The sequence below is a fragment of the Pholcus phalangioides genome, unplaced genomic scaffold (genome assembly GCF_987345545.1).
Source record: "Pholcus phalangioides strain wild (caught in Gottingen) unplaced genomic scaffold, Ppha-v1.0 ptg000031l_1, whole genome shotgun sequence".
NCBI classification, from domain to species: Eukaryota; Metazoa; Arthropoda; class Arachnida; order Araneae; family Pholcidae; genus Pholcus; species Pholcus phalangioides.
The window spans coordinates 8,641,621-8,663,973 of NW_028301621.1; the positions used below are offsets into that span (position 1 = coordinate 8,641,621).

General features: G+C 34.6%; 2 protein-coding genes across 4 annotated transcripts in view; one reads left to right on the top strand and one right to left on the bottom strand.

Annotated features, from left to right (window-relative positions):
* The first annotated feature begins 3,847 nt into the window (after window positions 1-3,847).
* Window positions 3,848-17,358, top strand: LOC149067092 (immunoglobulin superfamily member 10-like). 2 transcript variants are annotated; one of them, XR_016195381.1, is made up of 6 exons: window positions 3,848-4,198; window positions 9,811-10,007; window positions 12,403-12,613; window positions 12,726-13,022; window positions 14,505-14,687; window positions 16,485-17,358. XR_016195381.1 is itself a non-coding variant. In XM_089252920.1 (6 exons), the coding sequence occupies exons 1-5, from the start codon at window positions 4,114-4,116 to the stop codon at window positions 14,627-14,629; spliced, it is 915 nt and encodes a 304-aa protein (XP_089109046.1). In that variant the 5' UTR covers window positions 3,863-4,113; the 3' UTR covers window positions 14,630-14,676; window positions 16,485-17,358. The 2 variants fall into 2 exon arrangements, 1 of the variants encoding a protein (XP_089109046.1); XM_089252920.1 differs by having other exon boundaries at window positions 3,863-4,198; window positions 14,505-14,676.
* Window positions 17,359-18,360: 1,002 nt separating this feature from the next.
* The window catches only part of LOC149067093 (filamin-A-like), a 70,265-nt gene continuing 66,272 nt past the window's right edge, over window positions 18,361-22,353 (bottom strand). For both annotated transcript variants that reach the window (XM_089252844.1, XM_089252843.1), the window contains one exon: window positions 18,361-20,262. In XM_089252844.1, coding sequence (XP_089108970.1) covers window positions 20,075-20,262 — 188 coding nt within the window. In that variant the 3' untranslated portion in view covers window positions 18,361-20,074. The remainder of the gene's footprint in view (window positions 20,263-22,353) is intronic.

Below are 22,353 nucleotides of genomic sequence, written 5' to 3' on the forward strand. Positions count from 1 at the left end.
TATATGAGAAAATGATTCAGATGTTAATGTTTACGACTGAAAAATTCTCAAGCCTCCCTAGGGAAACGTGACAGTTCAGAGGTTTCCAGGAAGGCACGCAATTGACACTCCAGTGGACAGTAGAAGTTTCCTCGCTCCGGGGCAGTCATCATCTAGAGATATCCATGCTACAGTCTACTATGAAACATCAATAGTGGAAGCATCGCCGAATGAAACTACAAACATTCACCTTGTGCCCACTGTTTGTACCTCCAGACCAGATGGTAACTCCAACGAGAGGGGAGGTTATTAAGAGGAAAAAATTGCTAGATATCTTTTCTAGTTTCCATTTTCGTTTGATGCTTCTAAGCATGTTTTTTTTTGGTTAAATATAGCCCTGTTGTTTTTTAACGGCAGAAAGAAAGGCCAGACTTTTTAATTGATAAAGAATGCAACCACCTGCATAACATACACTTTTTTTCTTTTAGAAATAAGCTACTGCCATACCTAATAACGCTAAAAATAATATTGTTGGGGCTTTAAACTAAAAACCTCTTTCCAAAACAATCAATAGTAGTTTAATGAGAAAAAAAAATTAAATTTTAATCAAAAATTTCCAAAGCATCTGCCGAGAAAGGAAAAGGTTTCTTTTGAAAAAATTGCGGCCCCTGAAATTTTGCGGCCCGGTGCGACCGCACCTTTCGCACCCCTCCCCCTAAGTTCGGTCTTGATCGGAGACAAGTTGGGAAAGAGGATTGTCCCTTAGTTTACATGTTCTTTCCCAACTTTTCGCAGATTTTTGTATTTGCAACAACTTTATAATTGGGATTTTTTAGGACAGGGTGTCCATGTAAAATCAATTTTTTTTATTCTATGACACACTATTTTCATTCTCAAAACTGAAACAGAGTAGTTTCTGCACACATTTTTAGCATTTTTCAAACTGGAACCATACCTCTACGACAAATAGTTGATGAGATGAATCGCGAATTAACAGAGGCCACCCTATATAGTAAATCCATTGTCTATCTAAAAAAAAGGTCGAAAACGTGCATTTTGGCAATTTTAAAAAAAGGTGAAATTGACGTGCGTGTCTCTATCTTGCGTAATTTTAAAAATTAATCTTTTAACAAATTTTTAATCAAGAAAAGTAGAGAAATCAAACTGAATTTGAGGATGGGAAAACCAATAAAATTTAACATTTGATTTCAAAGCCAGAATCAAAACACTGAAAGGAAAATTTAAGCCGCGTTGAGTTAAGAAGCAAATAATGTGGGAAAAAAAACTTTTTGATTGAGGGTCCATTCCCTCGATTAAAGTATGTAAAAATATATGATGGCTCATATCTCTTTCAAGTATAGACACCAAAGTGGTAAGTAGCATTCGTTTTAAAGATGTTATCAAAGACTTTGAGGTAGGAGAAAGCTTTTAGATAAATAAAGTGGGTGCTCAGAAATATATATATCCAGATCATATATTCAACCCTAGACACAATTACGGATCCACGGCGCAGAGTCAGGAGGAGTGGCTAATTGTGTAAGATTGTAGGATTGTCCTATATTTTACTGGACAGGCCAAGTTTTACCAAATTATCCGGATTTTGGGAGGGGTTATTACTCCCCACCCTACTTCTGGATCCACTGCTGGTCTTAGATTAGTTACTTCTGAAATACAAAGTTTCATTCAAAGTTTTTTTTCCTATTGATACATTCAACATTGTGTGAAAATATACGTATGGGGGGGGGGGGGGCACCAAAACCCATTTAAGTGCTTAGGGCCTTCAAACATCTTAATCCGTACCTGCTGATCTATAAATGTTTCACGGATCCTTCAAGTGTTCTGAAAATGTGTCCGGACCGCTTAAGTGCTCTGGAAATGTGCCACGTATCACTCAAGTGATCCGTAATTATGCCACGGATCACTTAAGTAACCTGGGAATGTTCCGCGGGTAACTTGAGTGATGTAGAACCACACTGGGGGCCGCTTAACTGCTCTAAAACTGTGTCGCATGCCACTCAAGGGATCTCTAAATGTGCCACGGATCGTTTAAGTGTTCTGGAACTGTGTCACGGGTTATTTAAGTGATCTTTGAATATTAAATGATCTTTGAGGGCTACTTCAGTGATCTGAAAATGTTCCCCTGGCCACTTGAATGCTCTGCAATTGTGCCACGGGTGATTTAAGTTATGTAAACATTGTAAATGTGTCGCTTAGTTCATTTTTACAAAATTAGGTTGGGGGGGGGGGCAAGCCAAATCAGATAACCTTCAGGGCCACATTTGGTCTGTGGGTTTACCATATATATGGCTGAAAGGGTGGATCGCGATGAATTTCTTAAAGAGAAATTTTGAGTTCTTACCATTCAAGTAGCATTGAAATTAACAGGATTTTGATTATAATAACCATATAAGGTATTTTCATTCGAAATTTTAATTTTTTAAAAAAATTTTTTGCATTAAAAAATAAATTTTTTTCGTCTTGGGGGGGGGGCCGCACGAGCCCCTATGCACCCACTCCCGCGTACATTTGTGATCCCACCAATATGCGTTAGGAGGTAGGGAGCCAGTGTTGAAGAAATTTCGGGGGGAGGGGGTCAAAAATGTCTAAAAACTTGCTGACGTAATACTCAAACGGCTCCTAATCCCACTTCAGTATACGACATCTGCTGTCGGTGAGCAAACAATGGTATTCTCCAAATGTATATTGCGGTTTTCTTCTTTCAGAGCTGTTTCCTCCGACTGTCTTTTTCATGTTACCCTGAGGCAATCTGGGTCATGGTTAGAATAGCATCTGCCCTTCTCGGAGGCAACTTGGATTCGTCTGTGCATTTCGAAGACGTTGATGCGTGCTGCAAAAACGTGTGGGCAAAAAGACACACAAGCACTCTTACCAATAAAGAGAGATGTTTCAGATTGGAATAGAAAAAAATTCCCTCAAAAAAAAAAGGAAAATGATTCTGGGAACCTGAAAAAAAGGACGAAATGACGAATTTTCTAAAACTTAATAGGACGTTACGAATGGCACCAAAAAAGTTTACGTGTCCTCCTAAAGGAGAACGGTTGGTAACCCCACTTAAATATGAAGAAACAAGTTAAAATCAGAACTTCTACTGCCATCTGTCAAAGAAGAATACAACTATATGTCATAATGATCATGAAAAAATCGCGATAAGTTGTGCTTTCTTTCACTTACAATAAATGGCAGCTGAAGGCCTATCATGATATAATTCACTGTATTTATAGAGTCAAGCAGTCAACATCCGCCATTTGTGTACGACGTGTGACGACAGTATTACTTATAGCCACTATATTTTCGCCGCATTCAGTTTCAATATATTCTTAGATGAATCAATTCTTTATAAATTTTCAGAATGAACAGAAAATTTATAAACATAATTTCTAGAGTAATTTTCATTAGATTTATCATTATTACAAAAAAAACTGTAACCCTATGGAGAACGATGAGTCCACTAGGAATTTGTCACCTAAATCTTTTCGTATTTTTTGATATCCAACACATAGATGGCAGCAGTAGTTAATTTTTCTGGGTACTGTAAAATTTCTTTTAAAACCAATAAAATTCAATCTTTCACAAACATGATATCTGGAAATTAAACTTCATGTACATTTCGGAGAGAATTGGTGATTGTGATTTGACACAATCGGACACGCTCTATGTTTCATAATGATTGTCACGTTTTTCACAGATATATATGGTCAGGTAGTTACTTAAAGACCAGCCAATGAAATGCTGTACTTTTCCTACCGTATTCTGCATATACATGTCAAAATCGAGATTTGATTCGCTCCCTCAGGAGTTAACTCCCTTCAAGTTAATTTAATCGATTGAATGATTTATTTCATATCACAATCGGACATGTTTTAATGCAGAGAAGCAGACGAAGAGCGGAGGAGGTGTAGCGATGTTGTACTGCTATGCCTAAAAATATTTGTTTTTTTTATCATATGTTTTGATTGAGGTTATCGTGGAAATTTACGTGCTATGATGTAGCTATCGTAATAACAAGCAGCAAACTATGCTCCCAATGCTCATATATAGATGCTCATAAAGTGGTGCTTCATGTACACGTTTAGTACACAGGAAAAGGTAGCTGCGGATTAGGATAACTTTGCTATGGCTTCATTACGCGCGAAGCTTATGTTTTCAACTCCAACCGATCTCTGCCAATTTCTAGTCATTTTAATCAGTTTAACGAACTGTAAGTGCTCAAAATACAAGTTTTTGTTTTAAATTCATTACAAACCCGAGTGCGTTGTTTTTCCTTGCTATGATAATCGCCATCACAAATTTGTTTACGTCCATGAATTTAGCACAGCCGTGTAGGTTATAATTGTAGGATATAAGTGTCAATACTCCTCACAGTGATTTGAGATGGCAATTATGGCATTAAATTTATTTGGTATAATTCGGCTGCTTAATATATTAATTAATCCCTTACCTCGTAGTTAATTATCTTAATCCTTTGGTTATACGAATGAAATGTTTGATTTCACAAAAAATGTTAGTAAAATCTTTATTCAAAATAGTCTGAACCCATAAGAGCAATTGTCTCAGAGCTGTGATAATTTACTTTGAAGCTAAGAAAAGGCTAAACCCCAGGACTTCACTAAATGAGAAAGCAAGCAGAAAAAACTAAGGCCATGGCTAAATATAAGTGTCAATACTCCTCTTTGAGAGCAATTTTTTGTGAATATTGGAGATAAATAACATTGAATATGTTTTATTTGGTACCTAGAACTAATATCTTATTATTCATTATATCAGGGGTTCTAACTTTTTCCACCCACAGTGTCCTGTTCCTTAATTAATGCTTATCCGCAGTGTCCCAGAATAATTCAACAAAGAATATGTTCAAAAACTTCCGTCAGGACTGCCGCCTTGCATGTTCCTAGACAGGGACCTGCCAAAATGGTCTAATTCGGTTCACGTGGAGCAAGAAACCTATTCCTAGGAAAACTGCTTTATCCATTGTTCCCCAGAGCAGCTTGATAAAGTATTTCTTCAAAAAACTTTAGTCAGGGTGGCACCCCTGACAAATATTGGAGGCAAAGTTGGAGAACCTCTGCTTTAGTCACAAATTGAAATATTGTGAGCCGTATGATTTTACAAAAATGCTATTAGGCCTACATATTGTAAAATATACCTTTGCCAGAGTCTTCAGTGTTATAACATTTGTGTGCTGATTGAGTGAATCGCCGTAGATATTCTATGTCCTCTACTAAGAATCTGTGGTCACAAGTATATACTTATAGTAATGGACTGTTTATAACCAAGTGGTTGGAAGCGAATCCCATTTCCTGTCAAGAAGCAGTGACGTTGGCTGAAATATCAGTGTAAAATTGGATGTCGCGGTTCGAAGTCCCCACGCAGATCCATTCCGATCAGGGGAAAGAACTGTTATTTCTGTTTTCGTCGGCATGTGCAAACTTCTGGGAATGGGAAACTATCCCGCTTCCTACAAAATCTAATGGGATGGTAGAGATATTCAACAGGACTATCCTGAGTCTAACAATGAGTCCTACTCTTGCTGTTTGTATCAAAAAACCAACAAGATTGTGATGAAGTTACCGCTTTTCTTGCTGGGTTACGGAACTGCTGCCCATGCGAGTGTCTGATTCTCACCCTCACAGATGCTTATGGGATGGGAATTATATCTTGATGTGGAAAAAAAAAAATCACCAATGTTGACCTCCTGATTACGGAATTATTGTTTAATTTTTTGTGAATATCCAGAAATCTCTGGATTCCAAAAGTTGGCACGTCTGCCTGAGTCTGGATGTGATCACATTTGGCCAGGGCTTGAAAAGTTTCAAAAAGATCCAGGTGCCAGAATTATTTTTTACATCCCAAACATTTTTTTTCCATAAAAAAACTAATATATCTGTTGACTTTTCCAGGATATAGTTACTGTACCATTTTTGTTGTTGATAGATATGTTGAAAATTTCAAAAGTTATGTATTGTCAAAAGTTATGTTTTTCTCTGATTCCAATTTAGTAACCATAGAAAATTTTAGGTGCCAACACCATGGCAACCTGGCACTTGTCCGGCCCTGTATTATGTGGCATGTACTATATAATCTTTTCAGACCATGTACACAGAAATAGAGGTATAAGGGTTTCGTTCTCACCAGTATTCTCCAATACTTTTCTAGATGCGTTATTCAACACATCAAAATTTTATTTTATTCTTTTAAATTTCTTTGAGAAGTGAAAATACACTATTTCAAATTTTCAGTAATTTTTTTAATAAAGTTTTTGCTGATGGAAAGGGAAAAAGAACCTTTGTTCAAAAATACCTCAAAATTTGGGAGAGGAGTGAAAGTACTATTCAAAATTATATCTTTGAATAACACTGGTTTTTTCCGTGGATATTCTTTTAGGAAGTTCGGCCTTGACTTCAAGTTATATGATTTATCATTGTAGTCGGGGTTGAACTTTCCGATGTAAAAAAAATACCTACAGTGTAGGAAAAAGCAACTCTTGAATTAAGTGGAGCAACATGTTATGAGAGATTTTATTTTTGATAGTAAGTTCTGGATTAATTTTTGTTAATGCAATCTAAGCTTATTATTTTTCTCGATTTTCAGCCATCAACATGAAACCCCGGATTAAAAATATTCATGATTAAGTATATAAATGGTTTGATGATTGAATTAATTTATTCTCCATCCTTTTTTTTATATAACCCTTGTATTAAATCTGCTATAGTAATTTGTTTTGGTCGAACAACCGCACAATTACTACTGACACATTTGGCACGCTATTATCAGTTTTCTGGCAGCATTTTTCAAGGCTGAGTATCTGTCAAGACTCATGAGTGAAGATCGTAAACTGAGACATTAATGGAAGATTTCTGGGAACCTTCCAGGTTTTTGTTGGCAAGATGTCTATGAGTGTTGCTCTCAATAATTTTCATCGGCTGTTTGAATTATATTGTTATGAATAACTGTGTTTATGCGATAGAGGTGGGGTGTTCATAAAAAAAATTTCATGAGCGCTTAGGTGATTAACTATTATTTCTCAAGTCTGAATCGAAACAGGAGAACATATTTTTGTTGAGTAAGCATCATTAATGAAAAAAAAATTCATTGTTGAACATTAATCTTGTACCGAGGGCCATCTTGAGAGCATCATGGGCAGGGTTGGCAAAAACCCGTTTTTTTTCAGAAAAAACCCAACCCACTGGGGTTTTTCAGGGTTTTTGGGATTTTTTCAGGGTTTTTGGGGTTTTTTCAGGGTTTTTGATATTGAAGCATAAGGAAAGAAAGTTATATATGCTGTAAATAAATATAATAGACTGGGTAATTTATGACAATCATTATGTATATAAGTATATTAATAATCAGAACAGAACATTAAATCAGAATTGATAAAAATTTTAGCTGGTTTCATTTGTGATTAAAGCATAACCAGAGTTCAAACACCTAGTGAAGAAACACTGTTCCCAAATAATAAGGAGTAAAGAATTTATTAGAACTATGGTTTAAAAAAACAAAAACCCTAACAAATTATTTGTAAGCAACTAAATTCTGAAACAGATCAATCGGACTGGACTGGATAATGGATGTTTTTCCTCCTGGATACAGCATTTCACCATTTCTTTCTGCTGCTTAGTGAGACAAATGTTTTTGTTACTTTATGTGTATAAACTGTCCAAGTTCTAAAATTTTACTTTGAGAGAAGTGTAAGTTTCAGTGGTAAAATTTAGTCAGCTATGCCAAGGACTGAAGGTCCATTGAATAGACTATGGTGAATAAAACTGATAACAAATGGCAAGTGACTTTAAGATGGCACTGCTTGTACCTGGTAAATTCTAGAAAATTTCAATATATATATAAGCTGCAGTATTATATTCTATTTTTTTCAAGGTTTGATAAGACACTAATATTTGAATAAAGCATAATTTGGTATGTTTCACTCACCATTTGAGTTTTCCCTCAAAAGTTTTATAATGATGCTGATTAAACATTGGGCATTATTCCAAGGAAAATTTTTCTTAATCCAAGATGAAAATAAGCTATAAAATTGTTTATAGACGTTCATTAAAATTCCTCAATATTAGGAAAAACGGTTACGGAATAAAAGCCATGGGATTTTGGAAGAGCTAAAAATGAACTTTAGAGGCTGTATAAGCCATGGCTTTATTCATATGAGGAATTATGGGATGAGGATAATATTTGAATAAACTGTTCACTTGGGTTCTAACTCAATGGAATGGTATTAGTTTGTGGCAGCTAAGCAGACTGCTATTCCAAATGATTTAAATAGGGATTTTTTCCCCCTGGAAATTGTTATTTGGCGTGGTAAAAGATAGGTGACCTCATCTGTGTGGGGGTGACCATTAAAAGGTGTTTTACTACATAGGTTTTTCAAAATGTTTTTTTTTTTTGCTTAATCATTTTACAGAAAATGGCTCAAAGCTTTTCGGAAGAGAAAAAGAGGTGTAACTGGCAAATGATTCTGAGGTGAACAAATCAATTGGGTTTGAGTTACATAGCAGTTCTAGAAATGATTGTTGAAAAAATTCAGCTCAAAACTTGGCTGTGTCAGATTGCAAGTGAATCCCCATCCACCAAAACATTCATTAGCCAAGCTAGAAATGCTGCAAAAAAATTTTTAGCTAAAAAAATTTGCAAGCCAAGTATATACCAAAAACTGTACAGTTAAAATCTTATATAAAAATATTACTCTCTGGTCTAGAAGTATTATATTCCAACTACAATGTTAATTTCTCTGAAATCCCTTGAGTACCATTATAAAAGAATTACATTATAAATATGTTCTCGCATTCACCACTGGATGCTGTTTTCTATGCAAATTGTGGTACACGTGCTAATGTTTTTTTGCACACGTATGACCAAACAGTATTGTTACGATCTATAGATGGCGCAAGTCTTTATCCCAATCTTCTGTTGGTAACGAGAGTTGATACCGGTTTCGGTTAATCGGACAAAGATGCGATTGGTGGGAACATTCCAGAAGGTCCCGCCCCTCCAGACAGTGATTTCGCACCTCCGTATGGTAGCGCCGCCAACTAGGAAACTGTAATAGAATTTTGTAGAACATTCTATTTCTCGAAGTTTCTACCAGGGTTATAAATAGGATGGCAGATGCCAGATTCCAGATTAGAGAGAAACTGGATGCAAAATCAGTTTTGATTGAACGTTGAAAGAAAAGTGTTCTTACCCACAAGAAAAGAAACGATGTGAAACTCCCTGCGATAGCAATCTTTTTCTGTGGTCATGTCGCAGTTCCTGTTTTACCCCTGTGTCAGACAAGTTTCTGATAAAGACAAATCGAACACGCAACACCTTTAAACATCTTTTGGTACTTTAGGCAAGTATTGTATCTTACCCACCTGCGTGTGCACGCATGTCAATTAGTTAAGTGACATTGTTACATAGCTGCTGCATCCGTTGATGAAATCACATTGACCTCACACCCTGTAAAAATTTTTATGAATCTAATTATGTTTGAATCTAATTTGTTTGAAGGCGTGGTTATATTAGTCCTGAACTAAAAATATGTAGAACCTTGCATATATATATATTGTTTCCAGATCTTGATTCATTAAAAGTTGTAAGCATAAGTGATAGACTAAATTCAGTCTGTAAATAGTTTTATATATCAAAAAATATGTAGGCCTTATAAGGTCTGTTTCTCAACTAATGATCTTATCGTAAGGTTTCACTGTATATGTGCTTTTTTCTTCTATTACTGTCTTTTTGTTTGTTATATTCAATTCTATACTTCTGTGAATGGAACATGTATGAAACTGTTAGATTCATCTAGTTTTCTTCTCTGTACAGCTGTTTGTGGCAAGAACACAGTCGAGTTTTTGAATACGACTCCTGCTCATGGATTTACGGAAGACCCGCTGGCAGCTCTTCTTCCTCATTATATCAAAAAGTCGAACGTTGATCCGTATTTGACTAGAAATGTGACTACACAGGTTGGTCAAACTGTGTATCTTCATTGCATTGTGAACACCGTTGGAGACAGAACGGTAAAATTTGTTTTTCCAATCATGATTTCAATCCTTTTTTTCTTTTCTTTTTTTCCACCTAGAGAACAAGAATTATTCAAGAACACATTTGCATAGAGCAATTTACGCTAAAACTTTCTTATGGAATATTCTAATATATAAAAATATTATATCTTTAGTATATAATTAAAAATATTTTTATATAATTATGCATAAATATTTTAAGATTTGCTCTTCAAAACCATGATTGTTTTTTAGTATTATAATTGGAAAAACAGCTTCATTTTTGTGTCTACCTTCCTATACATAGGAAAATAAAGAAATTAACTTTTCATACAGTTCCCTGTGCTAGAAACTAAAATTAAAACGTTCAATTATTGAAATGTAAATCCTTCTTTGGAGAGTCATTTGCAAAAAAATCTATCTTTAAATGCAATATTTATCAAGATATTAAATATATAGAATCACTGTTACTGAAATTTATCACAGTGTTGGCAAGTTTTGACTGGCTTAAAATTTGACATGCATTTTTTTGGAACTGCACACAAAATGAACTCAACCATTTTGTTTTTATTCACAATAAATTAATAAATATATTTTTCCACAATTATAGAATTTTTACAATTTTGAATTCAATTTATATTTCGCAATTTGTGAACCACACCCTTAATCATAAATGCTGAAAACCTCAGTCTTAAAACCTCACTCCATTAATTTTGTATTTAAAACACTCAATTTTTTGTAAATGATTTCTCAGAGCCTCATTTACATTTCACTAATGAAAGTTTTAGCACCACTGCGTTTACACAAAAAGTTGATTTTTCAATTTTTTCACGTAACCAACCCCTTGGGAAATTTAAAACATTTTGAGCAACCGAATGTCATTTGAAACTTTTTGGAATTAAAAGCATGTTTCTATAGTAAATGGCTGCAGAGATTTCTGCTGTCTAAGGGTAAGGGAGGGTGGTTCACATCTACAGACACTCACTGTGTGGTCAGACATGCAACCATTCTTTAACATAAAAATTATATTGTATATTTGTATGCAAGCATGCATAGTCATAGTCTTGCCACATTTAAATTTTTTAAGTGAGGAGAGCAAAATGAAACCTCAAACTTTTCAACAAATACAAGGAAGAGGCTTACTCTCAAGAGAGAGTATTTTGTTTTTTTCGCTTGAATTTAAAATTTCTTGCTCTTATTAAAAAAGACAGTGGAGGAAATATACGGGTGCATAGGTAACAAGGGATATATGGTATATTACTGGCAAACCATTGATCCTAGAGGGCATACTTCCAATTAGAAAAATGTATCCAAACAACATGCAGTACTCAGATATGTCATTCATGTTGCAAGGGGTTGCATAGTTTTCAAAATAAATTTATTAACTTTTTATATGGACAATTTGTGCTCAAGAACCCAATTACAAAGTTATACAAATACAATACGAATACAACGCCACAACAGGCAAAATACCCAACGAGGTGGCTGAGAAAAAGATGCCCATAAAAATATGGATGTCATATATTTCAAAAATACAGCAACCCAATTAAAAATTCAATTAACAAAAATTATAAACAATATATACATAAAATATTATACAATGTCCATAAAGAATACTTATGGTTGTCTGATTCTAAGTGTGGATAGCTTTTGTTGCCTTATCTCTCCTGATGCCAAAAAAAAAAACAGCATTAAATGTTGGTAAAACAGTTTACCCGTATTTAACAGTTTTTTCCCCAATTTTCCTCCATTTTTAAGATTCAAATATCTTAGCAAATATTGCATTTAGAAACGTGGAATTTTTTTTGTTGGCATCAGGAGAAAAATGGAAACAACTCCGTACTTAGGTTCTTGAGCACAGGGTATCCATATAAAAAGTTGACATTTGTATTTTAACAACTATGCGAGAGAGAGCCCTTGTAACACACATGAATGGCATATCTGAGTACTACACATTTTTATGCTTTTTCTAATTGGAAGTATACCTTTAGGACCAACGTTTCGCCAGTAAAATACCATATGAGCGTCTGTGTAGCACGGTGGTAAGATGCTCGTCTACCACCATGAAGGTTGCTGTCACGGTCCTGGATTCGAACCTGAGGGAGGATATATATATTTTCCCTAATGAACATGAGGCGACCACCAATAGATAGTGCCTTCATTTCCAACCCATCTCATTAATGGCAGTAAATTGCAATATAGCGATATGGCCAGAGTTGGTGTTTGGTGAAGTAGTAAAATACCATATGCCCTGTTACCTATGCACCCTGAATATCGAAATTTTCTTTCCTTTATTTTAAAAATGTTCAGTTTTGTTCAGTTGTACCATTCTGTGTAAATGTTTTTAAAATGTCACATGACTAAATCTACACGTTAACTTTGCTTTTATTGTGTAATTGTCTGTTCATTGTAGGTTTCCTGGATTAGACTCAGAGATTTTCACTTATTGACTGTTGGGAAATACACTTACACCAGCGACACAAGGTTCCAATCAGTATTCATGCAAATCACCAGTGACTGGGCTCTGCAAATAAAATACCCTCAAGTTGCAGACGAAGGACTCTATGAATGCCAAATAAGCTCTTTCCCATCTAAAAGCGTATATTTCAGACTGTGGGTTGTTGGTGTGTATTCTTTACGATTTTTTATCGAATTTGGTGCTTTTCCTTTTCTTTTTATTCCAGTGTTTTTTGGAAATGTCATTTATCTCTGATCTTTATTTTCTTGTGTGATCAGTCCCGCAGGCGAAAATTTTGGAAGGACCCGACATGTACGTGGAAGTGGGCAGCTACATAAACCTAACATGCGTAATAGTTGACAGTCCAGAAGCACCAGCGTTTGTGTTCTGGTACCAAGACAGTAGAATGATCAACTATGACTCCACCAGGGGTGCGATATCTGTTCAAAAAGGTGGAGGGAACACGGCCATAAGCAGATTACGAATTAAAGATGCACAACCATCTGATTCAGGAAACTACACCTGCAGTCCATCAAACGCCGATTCAGTCAGCACATTTGTTTATGTTGTCAAAGGTAATTGTTATTCTCAACCCGAGATCCATTGAGATTATAATTTTTCTTTCATACATTTATGTGTGTTTGGAATGCATGTAACACCCCACTCCTTCCCCAGTCTGCTGCTATAGAACAATTTACAAATTTTACGTAGTACATTTAACTAGTCATAGTCTGATACTTAAATATGATGAATTGATTTTTTTACCAATGTCGAAGCCATAAATGTGGAGATGTACAATAGGGGGGGGGGGATGTCGTTGCTAATGTGTTACATATTGTCATTGCTGTACAAAAAATGAAGTAATAGTCATCTCTCTGCATTCTCTGTGTGAGGAGAATCAATATTAAATCCCATGACCTTTTAGCCATTAAAAAGACTGGAATTTTACATATGTTTTTTGGGCTAAACCTCTGGCATTGTCACAGGATAACACAAAATCACATTTTCTTTTGCTGATAATCTATACTCTGTCTATGTTGCTCCTGAGGTTGAAATAGTTGCCTTTTACACATGGATGTTATAAGATGCAGTCGCTTCAACACCTATTGGCTGAAGTGCATAATCACCTTTCTGGAATAGATCTTTCCGTGAAAATAGAGCAAGGGGAAATAAATGTTAAGGAAGTAGATAAGTAGGAACAGAGAAAAGGTAGTCAGAGTAAGCCTCTCAAATATTTACCAAGAACCAGATCCAAATCTAGATTGTCACCTTGAGGCACTGAAGATGGAATCTCTCTCTACTCGTCACGTGTTCCAGGGCAGCAGGACATCAACAACTTGTATTCTAAAATGGGCCCGAGCAGGAAGAGCATTGCTGTAGGTACTGAGGGTGTCCTTCTGAGAGGTGACACAACTGGACTGAACTTCAATACCAATGACGTCAGAAAGTGGACAATGCAGATTGCTATTCAGATTGCAAATTGTTATCCCATACTTTTGATTGAACAATTGTATTTCACAAGTGCTAAATGCACGCCTATGACTCGATTTATCAATTCATGGTTGTGATATATTTTTATTTATTTAATATTTTTCCTTTGATATTATTTTAACAAATTGTTGAAATAATTCAAGTTTCAAAAGAAAGGAACCCAGATTCATCCATTTTTTGTGAAATGCTTCAGTCAATATCTTGTAAAATGATATGAGTGTGACATGACCTGAGTGAATCAGGTCATGTCACACATTATATCATACGATGCTGAACATGGCCTTATATTTGTATCATACTGTAAAAGGTGCTCACAACCAATTGAAGGTTCACTCTGTTAATACCCATTTTTTTTCTCCAGAAAAACTGCACAAAAATAAATCTTTTTACCAGTATGTTTCTTGGAAACTGATTAGATTCTAGTTACACACGAAGATGTATTCACAAGCTCAAACTAGTCCCGAGTTTTTTTGGACAAGTTTATCTCGCTTGTATGTTAATATGAATAATTATATTGGTCAAGTATTTGCATTTTTTATTTATTTACTGCTCTTTTGTTTTTGCAGGAGAAAAGCAAGCAGTTATCCAGAATATGGAAGGAACTGTTGCCCAGAAAGGTTTCAAGAATCATATCAACAATCTCATGATTTCAAGTGGGTGTTTGCTCGTATTCCTTAATATGCTGAGATGACAGTAGTCCCTGGTCACCACATATAATCACCAACTGGATTGCAAGAGGTGAACTTGAGGTGAATTATACCTTGGTTTTTTTTTTTTCAATTTCAGTTTTGTAATTTGTTGTTAGCTTCATCTTGTTCATCTAAGCGAGGGGAGTCTGCAACCTTTCGGACTTTTCAGGCGAAAAAAAAGAGATTTTCACAGAGGGGGCCAACAAGTTATACTGTGGTATCTAGATTTACAGTGTTACCCAGATTTACAGAGTTATCTTAACGGGTGGGGCTGATAGGAGCCAGGACTCATCAAACATGGGAGGGGGAAGGAACTACATTATTTAAGAATTTTATTTATCTGAGATCTCATTCTTCAATTAAATAATTTTCATTAATCCTGAAATATTTTTTTTCATCAATTCTGAAATTTTCTTAATATGAATCTCTAACATTTCTTTCAAAAATTATGAAAATATCTCTCTAATTTTAAAATTCTTTTAATAGTTACCAAATTATTTCCTATTAATTCTGGAATTATTTCTCTTATTATATCTAGAATTATTTCTTTTAGTTTTTGAAATTTTTTTCAAAAATAAATTTGAAATTAATTTTTGAGAACTCAGGAATATATATATTTTTCATTGTAATTTCTTTCCGCATTTTTATAAATCTTTTAACTTTTTAAGCCTTTTTGTTATTGTATGCATAAAGTGCTGATTTATAGTGTCACTTATCTTTTCTACTGATTTCAAAAGGGAAGGATAGTTTAATGAATCTGGGGAAAAAAAATTCATGTATGGCTTTGTGGACGAGAATGTTGTGGAAGCTCGAAGACTGCACTGGAATTGTTTTTTGACAAGACGTGCCAGATCAAAATATCTTTGAATGATTGCATTGGTGTCTTTGCAAAATTGATTTCTTGTGATACCCTCATACTCCTGGTATGCTTTGTATCCTGCAGGCCACTGGCTAAGGAGCCAGTTTTGCTCAGACACTGGTGCAATCGCCCCCAAAGATTTTATGATTTGGCATGCATCTTGTTTGAAAACACTACCAGGTGCAGTCTGAGCTTCCAGAACATTTGTTCGCATCATCAGACATGCAATATGTGTTCTCCCTTATCCTGGTTTTGTGGAATCAGCCATCCTTTCTCCAAACAACTAAAGAAAGTATGACAAGGGACAAAACCAGCACTTTATGCAGTCAATGGTGACGCCATCTAGTAGTTCACCATTAACAAACCATACATTGCATGATGGAAATTGCTTGTTTAGATGTGTTCTATCACTCCTTAAAGTTTTGCCCAAGAGTTCAGAATCACACTGTGTATCAGTTTTTGCCTAGTGTTTGACAGGTGAAATTTTCAACCAAATAACAGTGTTACATTTTTTGGGAAATCAGTTTTTTGACTAAATAATGTTTCATGTAGCTTCCGTTACATATTCCTAAAGTTCAACAGATATAGTTGCTATGTACCTTTACACAACTGATGCAAAGAAATTGTTTACCTAACTCAGCAGTAATACTTTTATTGTTGCTCCTCTGAAGTTTAAAGAAACCACATAGACCATTGTGTTCTGCCAAATGCTTCAATTACTGGTACAGTAGGGAGAGTGCAATTTAGTGTTTTGATATTTTTGGATCGTAATTCAAATGGGCACACAGCTTGTTATGGCTTTTCCCAGCATTAGAGGCCCGAACAAAATCTTAGTAATAAGATAAAGCTTGGAAACACATTCTTGAGTTCGTCTTCTATTTAGGAATGGGTAGTTATCAGCAAACTCTGCAGCTATAAGTTTAAAATAGCTAAATTAGAGCATATTTTCAGTTTACAGATTCATCTGAAAATTTATGAATTTCAATCTATCTCTACAGGTGACTTGTGGAAGATGATTGATCAAATGATTGTGTAGAGCTACATTATGCAAAGAAAATGTTCAAACAAAACAAAGAGAGAAAAAATGTATTTACCATAAAAAAAAACAACCATCTAGTCATTGTGAAATATCCCCTTTGAACATGTTACGGAGAGTTAAAAGAAGAAGAAAAAATGATTTAAAAAAAACATACATTACTCATGCATACATAAAATATATATACATATTTATTGGTGTTGTGGAAAGTTTACACTTTTGTGTTTTGTTTTTGCATCCTTGTCCAAAGAGATGATGCATGATATGTTGTGTGTTGCAAGAAATATCGTGGAGCTGGTAAAAAAAGTCTGTATATTTAAAATTGTAGTTTTACTACATTTATTGCTCATTGGATATATATATTGCTACAGATATGTAGTTTATGCTTATTGATTCCAGATGTTATTTGGATGTATTGGTGTGTTTTCGATTTCGTTTTTTTTAAATTATTAAATATATATATATTTGTAGCTATAGAAGTTACGTTAAGTCGTTTTTTTTAAACCTCTAAGTGATGTGTGGTTTCTTTCCTATATACACTTTGTTACCAGTTGTTTTATCGTTGATGAATTTGTTTACTTATTTATTTATTCCTGTCATTGTTCCTCTCTGACATCGTTTTTTGCTCATTAACCATCGTAATAGTGTTCGACGAACAGCCTAGTCATTCATTATTGCTGTGAAAACTTTTACCATATTTGTTTGCGTGGAAATGCAATTTTAATCGTGTTAGTCGTTGTTGTAACCGAGTCATTATATTGTTGATTTATTCTTGAGAAAAAAAAAAGGAATGTATGTGGGGGAAAAAAATTAATAAAAGTTGTTACCAAACCAAATTGTATCTCTTACTTCCATATGGGTTTGTGTTTTCATATGAGTAGTTTTGCTGTGCATATTTTTTTCATATTGTAATTATATCATGTCATGTTTGATAAATTTACATGGATGTATTAATTGATGTTGAATCCTGATGTTAACGTCATCTGTTAGGAAGAATTACAAGTTTATCATATTTAAAGGGTTAGCAGCTTCCTGGAGAATCAGGGAAAATGTAAAATACAGTGAGACGCTGTACAATAACACTCAAGGGACTGGGGAAATGTATTTATTAAGGAATTATTCGTTATAGATGGAATTTTTTATTAACACGATAAAAAGTTTATTAGGACCAGAGAGTAATATTTTATATGGGCGATTATTCATACAAAGGGTATCTTTACATACAATTTTCACTATATTCTGCGGATTTTTTCAGGGAAATATGCTGATATTTGATTACAAGTCATGGAAAAATTCCCTGAAAGGTGTTGAAATTTTTAAAAAACCTTCAGAAAGTTAAGATTTTGAATTATACTTATTTCCTCTGGAGTTTTGGTCAAGGAAATGATCAAGCAAATTTTGCTGGAAATCCTGAATTATACTGAAACCTATTATAACTCTGTGCATGAACGATTTAGTTTTCTATCACTTGACCATGACATGCACTTTGTACACATTCCTCTGTGTGTGGAGAGATTTTGTTCACTGAAAATTTCTGGCGCCAGGTGGAATTAGCGTTAAATTCGTATGCGCTGTATCAATATTTGACTGCATTTAGTAGTGCATCTGTTTTCTGAATGAATTCTTGACAGATATGGCATACGTATGATAAAACATTCAGTGTCAAATTTTTCTAGTAGTTTTTCGATGAATTAATATGAGCTTATAAATAATACAGAATGATGAATACATTGAATGAATGATCTCAATACATTGAGTGATTTATAAATGCTTATACAGCTGTTAAGAGCATTGATAGATATAATAAATGAAAGCTCTAAATGAATCACAAAATGGAATCAAGACAAAGTATAACATTTATTTGAAACAATGAAACCATTCCTCCTATTACATTGAGAAAAAAAAAGAAGAGTCATCTAACCCGCGATCATTATTGATGAATTTCTATTCTTGATTTTCATTCATTAATTTGAGAAATTTAAAAAACAAATAGGCGAAATATATATGCAAATCATTCTTGAACCTTCATGACAACTTGCATTCTATTTAATAAATTAAACATTTTCCTCCTAGATTTGTTTGCTAATCTGAAACTGATCATATATAATAGTCTTCTCAACTTTATCGAAAGAAAAAGTCTATTCAAAGTCTTTTTTTTCCTATTGTGTAATGTTTGATCCATTGTAAACAATTTCTCTGGTTGGCTTTTCAAAGCTGTCATCTCGTGAAAAGCAAGAATTTGCTGAACTCTGTGGCTGTGTTGTTTTCTCTTTCTCTCACTTCTTAATGTGCATCTCGTTTGTACAAGTTAATAATTTCACGTGTGAAAATGAAATGGAAGAACACAGTCAAACAGCACGGTATAAGCTTTTGCTTTTCAGTAATTTTGTTTCTGAAGGAAGATTATATATATGAAATGTAAATTGATCTGATAAAAGTTTTTGCATTGTAAATTATACCGTGTATTAAGAGATGAATGAAAATATATATTTGTTTTCAACACATAAGTAACAAGATATAAGGCACTTGGTGGATTTTCCCATCACTGTAGCATTGAGATATGGAAGAGATGCTTAGTGTTGCTGTTAGTAATTTTTATCACTTTCTAAAATTTTAAATTGGTTTTTCGTGATTATATATTTTAGAACGTATTTTTTCCCCATCTTTTGGAACATGTGTATATATGCTCACACTTTAACTTGGTTAAACATGTGACAGGTATTACTGATATACACCAATGTTTGTGTGTATATGCAATTCTGATTTGGGCCGAGATTGTATTATTCATGACTTATTCATTCATGCTCTTTTCCGATGCACCTCTTGCAGTATAAGTCAAGATAGGAAAGACATGAATAAATATAAATATAAGTGGGAATCTACAGAAAGGGATTAATAATTATGTGTTAAGTATTTACTGTAGAGTATGCTTATAACAAAGCTTTTTCATTCTGAAAAACTGGAGAAAAGGCAATAATTTTTGACGTAAATGAATGAAAATATGTGTATTTTCTTAAAGAAAATCCATTTTATATATATATATACTCTACTGTAGTATATACTATATAGTTGAGTTATTAATGGAATTTTTGAATTTTTTTCAAACGACATCCACTGGAATGAATATGTACTCTAAGATGGTTTCTTGTTCGTCCGACAATCTGTATTACAAATATTAATTTACAATTTAGAAACACTGAAATTACCCTTCAAGGTATTTGGAACCCCTAAAGCACTTTTAAGTTTTCTTTTATCGGAAATTAAAATTTTTGATCTGAGCAACTGCAATAGCTGTTAAATTTTAAATTTATTCAAAGACAAACTAAATGTAGAATTTTTTTTAAACATCTGTGGAAATAGCTTGAACATCATTTTAAATCAATTCGTTCATTAAAGTTGAAATAACAAAATCATTAACAAAGACAATCTGTTTGAAGATGTAAAAATCTTCCATTTTTCAATGCATACAGTGATGGTCAAATTACAGAGAAAGAGGCGGTACCATTGATATATAAGTAGGAATATTTCAGTCCAAACTGTCCATTGCTCTGTTCATGTACACTCTATTTTGAAAGGGCTTCCTGGGATATGATCGATACCATACTTGACTATGAGGATGTGTTCACCTCTGTCTTTAACCAGGTACGAGACATTGAAGATGTTTCTGCCAGTGTGCTTTACATGAATTTCGTCACTTGGTCCTTTAGGACCATGCATGGAAACAAAGAGAATGTTGTTCCCTGTTGCATACAATATGGACAAAAAAAAAAAAAAAAATTGAGTACACATATTAATGTTAATCATCTCATTGGCAAAATTATTTTTCTTACTAAATTCCTGAAATTTGAAGAAAGAAAAGATTAGAAAGACGTTATTTTTTCCTTATGGTCTCTTTCATCTCCGTGCATTCAAATATCTTATTGTTCCTCTCCAACCAACACCACCTATAGCGCAAGGCCTCTTCACGAAGCTTGTGACATCAATGAAGAAGGCCATTTCTCCTATTGCCATTGGATGCATTAAAAAGAAAGGTAAAGATATCGCATGCGTCGGCCTGCTATATTCAATGGCAATAGGTGAAATGGCCGCCTTCAGTGACGTCACGAGCTTCTTGCGGAGGCCTTGTTCTATAGATGGTGTTGCTCCAACCCCCTCTCTAAAAGCATTTTTTTTTCTAATTTGCCCCATCTTTCACATTTTGCTGCCCTCTATAACTGTCCATGTGGCCATGTCACGGTGTCTACCATTTTGAAAAATCATGAAAGGAGGGAAACAATATATATATATATATATATATATATATATATATATATAGCGGATTTTTTTTTACAAACCGACTCGTGCATCTTTCCCGACAAGTTCCATGCTGAATTTTACCCCTGTAGTGGTGGTAGGCTTAAAGATGGTTTTCCCAATTTTAAGCGAATGCGAGTCAATTTCCGTTAAAAAAAGTCACCACAGCGAGATGTAGAAAAAACAGGTTTTTTTATTATGGATCATCATTGCTCTAAATCTTGACGAAATATCTCGCTTTGCGAGTAAAATAGCTATTTTGCCGAAAAATCGAGTGTAAATTTGCCAACACTGCTAACTAAGCCAAGAAAAAGTCACTGAATCTAATATCTTATAAATGAAAATGAATTTTCCTTCAGAGGTATGTTGTAGATACTGTGTGTTTATGGTCCTAATTTTTTTTCTAAGAATCTTATTACGTATTGTAATGAGTTTTTGGTTCAATAATAGCTTTCAACCCGTGGTTCAATGAGTACTAGGTTGCAATCTTGAGGCATGGAAACAGTCCCTAAGAATCTGCTTTCAACTGTAGGTCAAGATCCACTTGGTGCCCAAAAGGTGAAACAAAAATGATTTTTTTTAGAGTAAAGTATTTCTTCACTCCCTTCATGTACAGGCTTTAGGATGTGAATTTGTGTGACGTGCAGTTGAAGTAGCGGAGATAAATCTCAAACTGGCACCATTGTATGGGAAATGAGGGGGCTGGGGAAAGATGATTGAACAGGTTTTCCTTCTTTCTCCCTCTCCTAGCTACTCTTTCCTTTCCCTTCGTGTGGTTTTTAATCGTTAAACCGTAGCGAAGGGAGAAAACTAAGAGATAATGTTGAGGTAAAAAAGGACAAAAAAATAAGAGACAACTTGCTTTTTTACAGGGTGACCAATGAAAAGTCCCGAAGGAAGGGCGAGGGAGCTCGAAGAAATTTCTTTGACTTACACAGGGATTCATATGCCTGGATCGTTTAAGGCAGTGATTCCCAACGTGGGCGTTAACGCCCCCTTGGGCACGATGAAAAGTTCCAGTGGGGCAGTAGAAGCTACGAGTATAACATGGGATCCTATGGGTCAGATTACGTTGGGGGCGATGGGAGAAAAAAATTTCTGAAGGGGGCGAGACAAAAGGTTAGGAAACTACGGTTTAAGGGATTACGATCTGACATTTTATCATCGTTAGGAATCATCTTTTGGGAACGAACCAGTTATATAATTGATTGTAATATGCTATTTATTTTCTACAGGTCGTGCTGGTCTCGTGTTTCTAATATTTTAAATCGATCTGTGGCAATTAAGAACACTTCTGAAGAATATTAAAATTTAGCATCCCATAAACGAGTCCAAATTGGGCACCTAGAGTTCCATTAAAATTTGTCCTAAATATAGAGGCACAGTATTGTGGACATTCTGTGTTGCAGGTTTCATTCGAAACCTTCCAATGCAGGGAGGCTTCCAGGATAGAGATGTCCAACTTAACGGGTTTAGTTGTACATATCTTTTCTACATTAGGTATACATTTCTGGAGAATGAAATGCTCGCTATAAAAC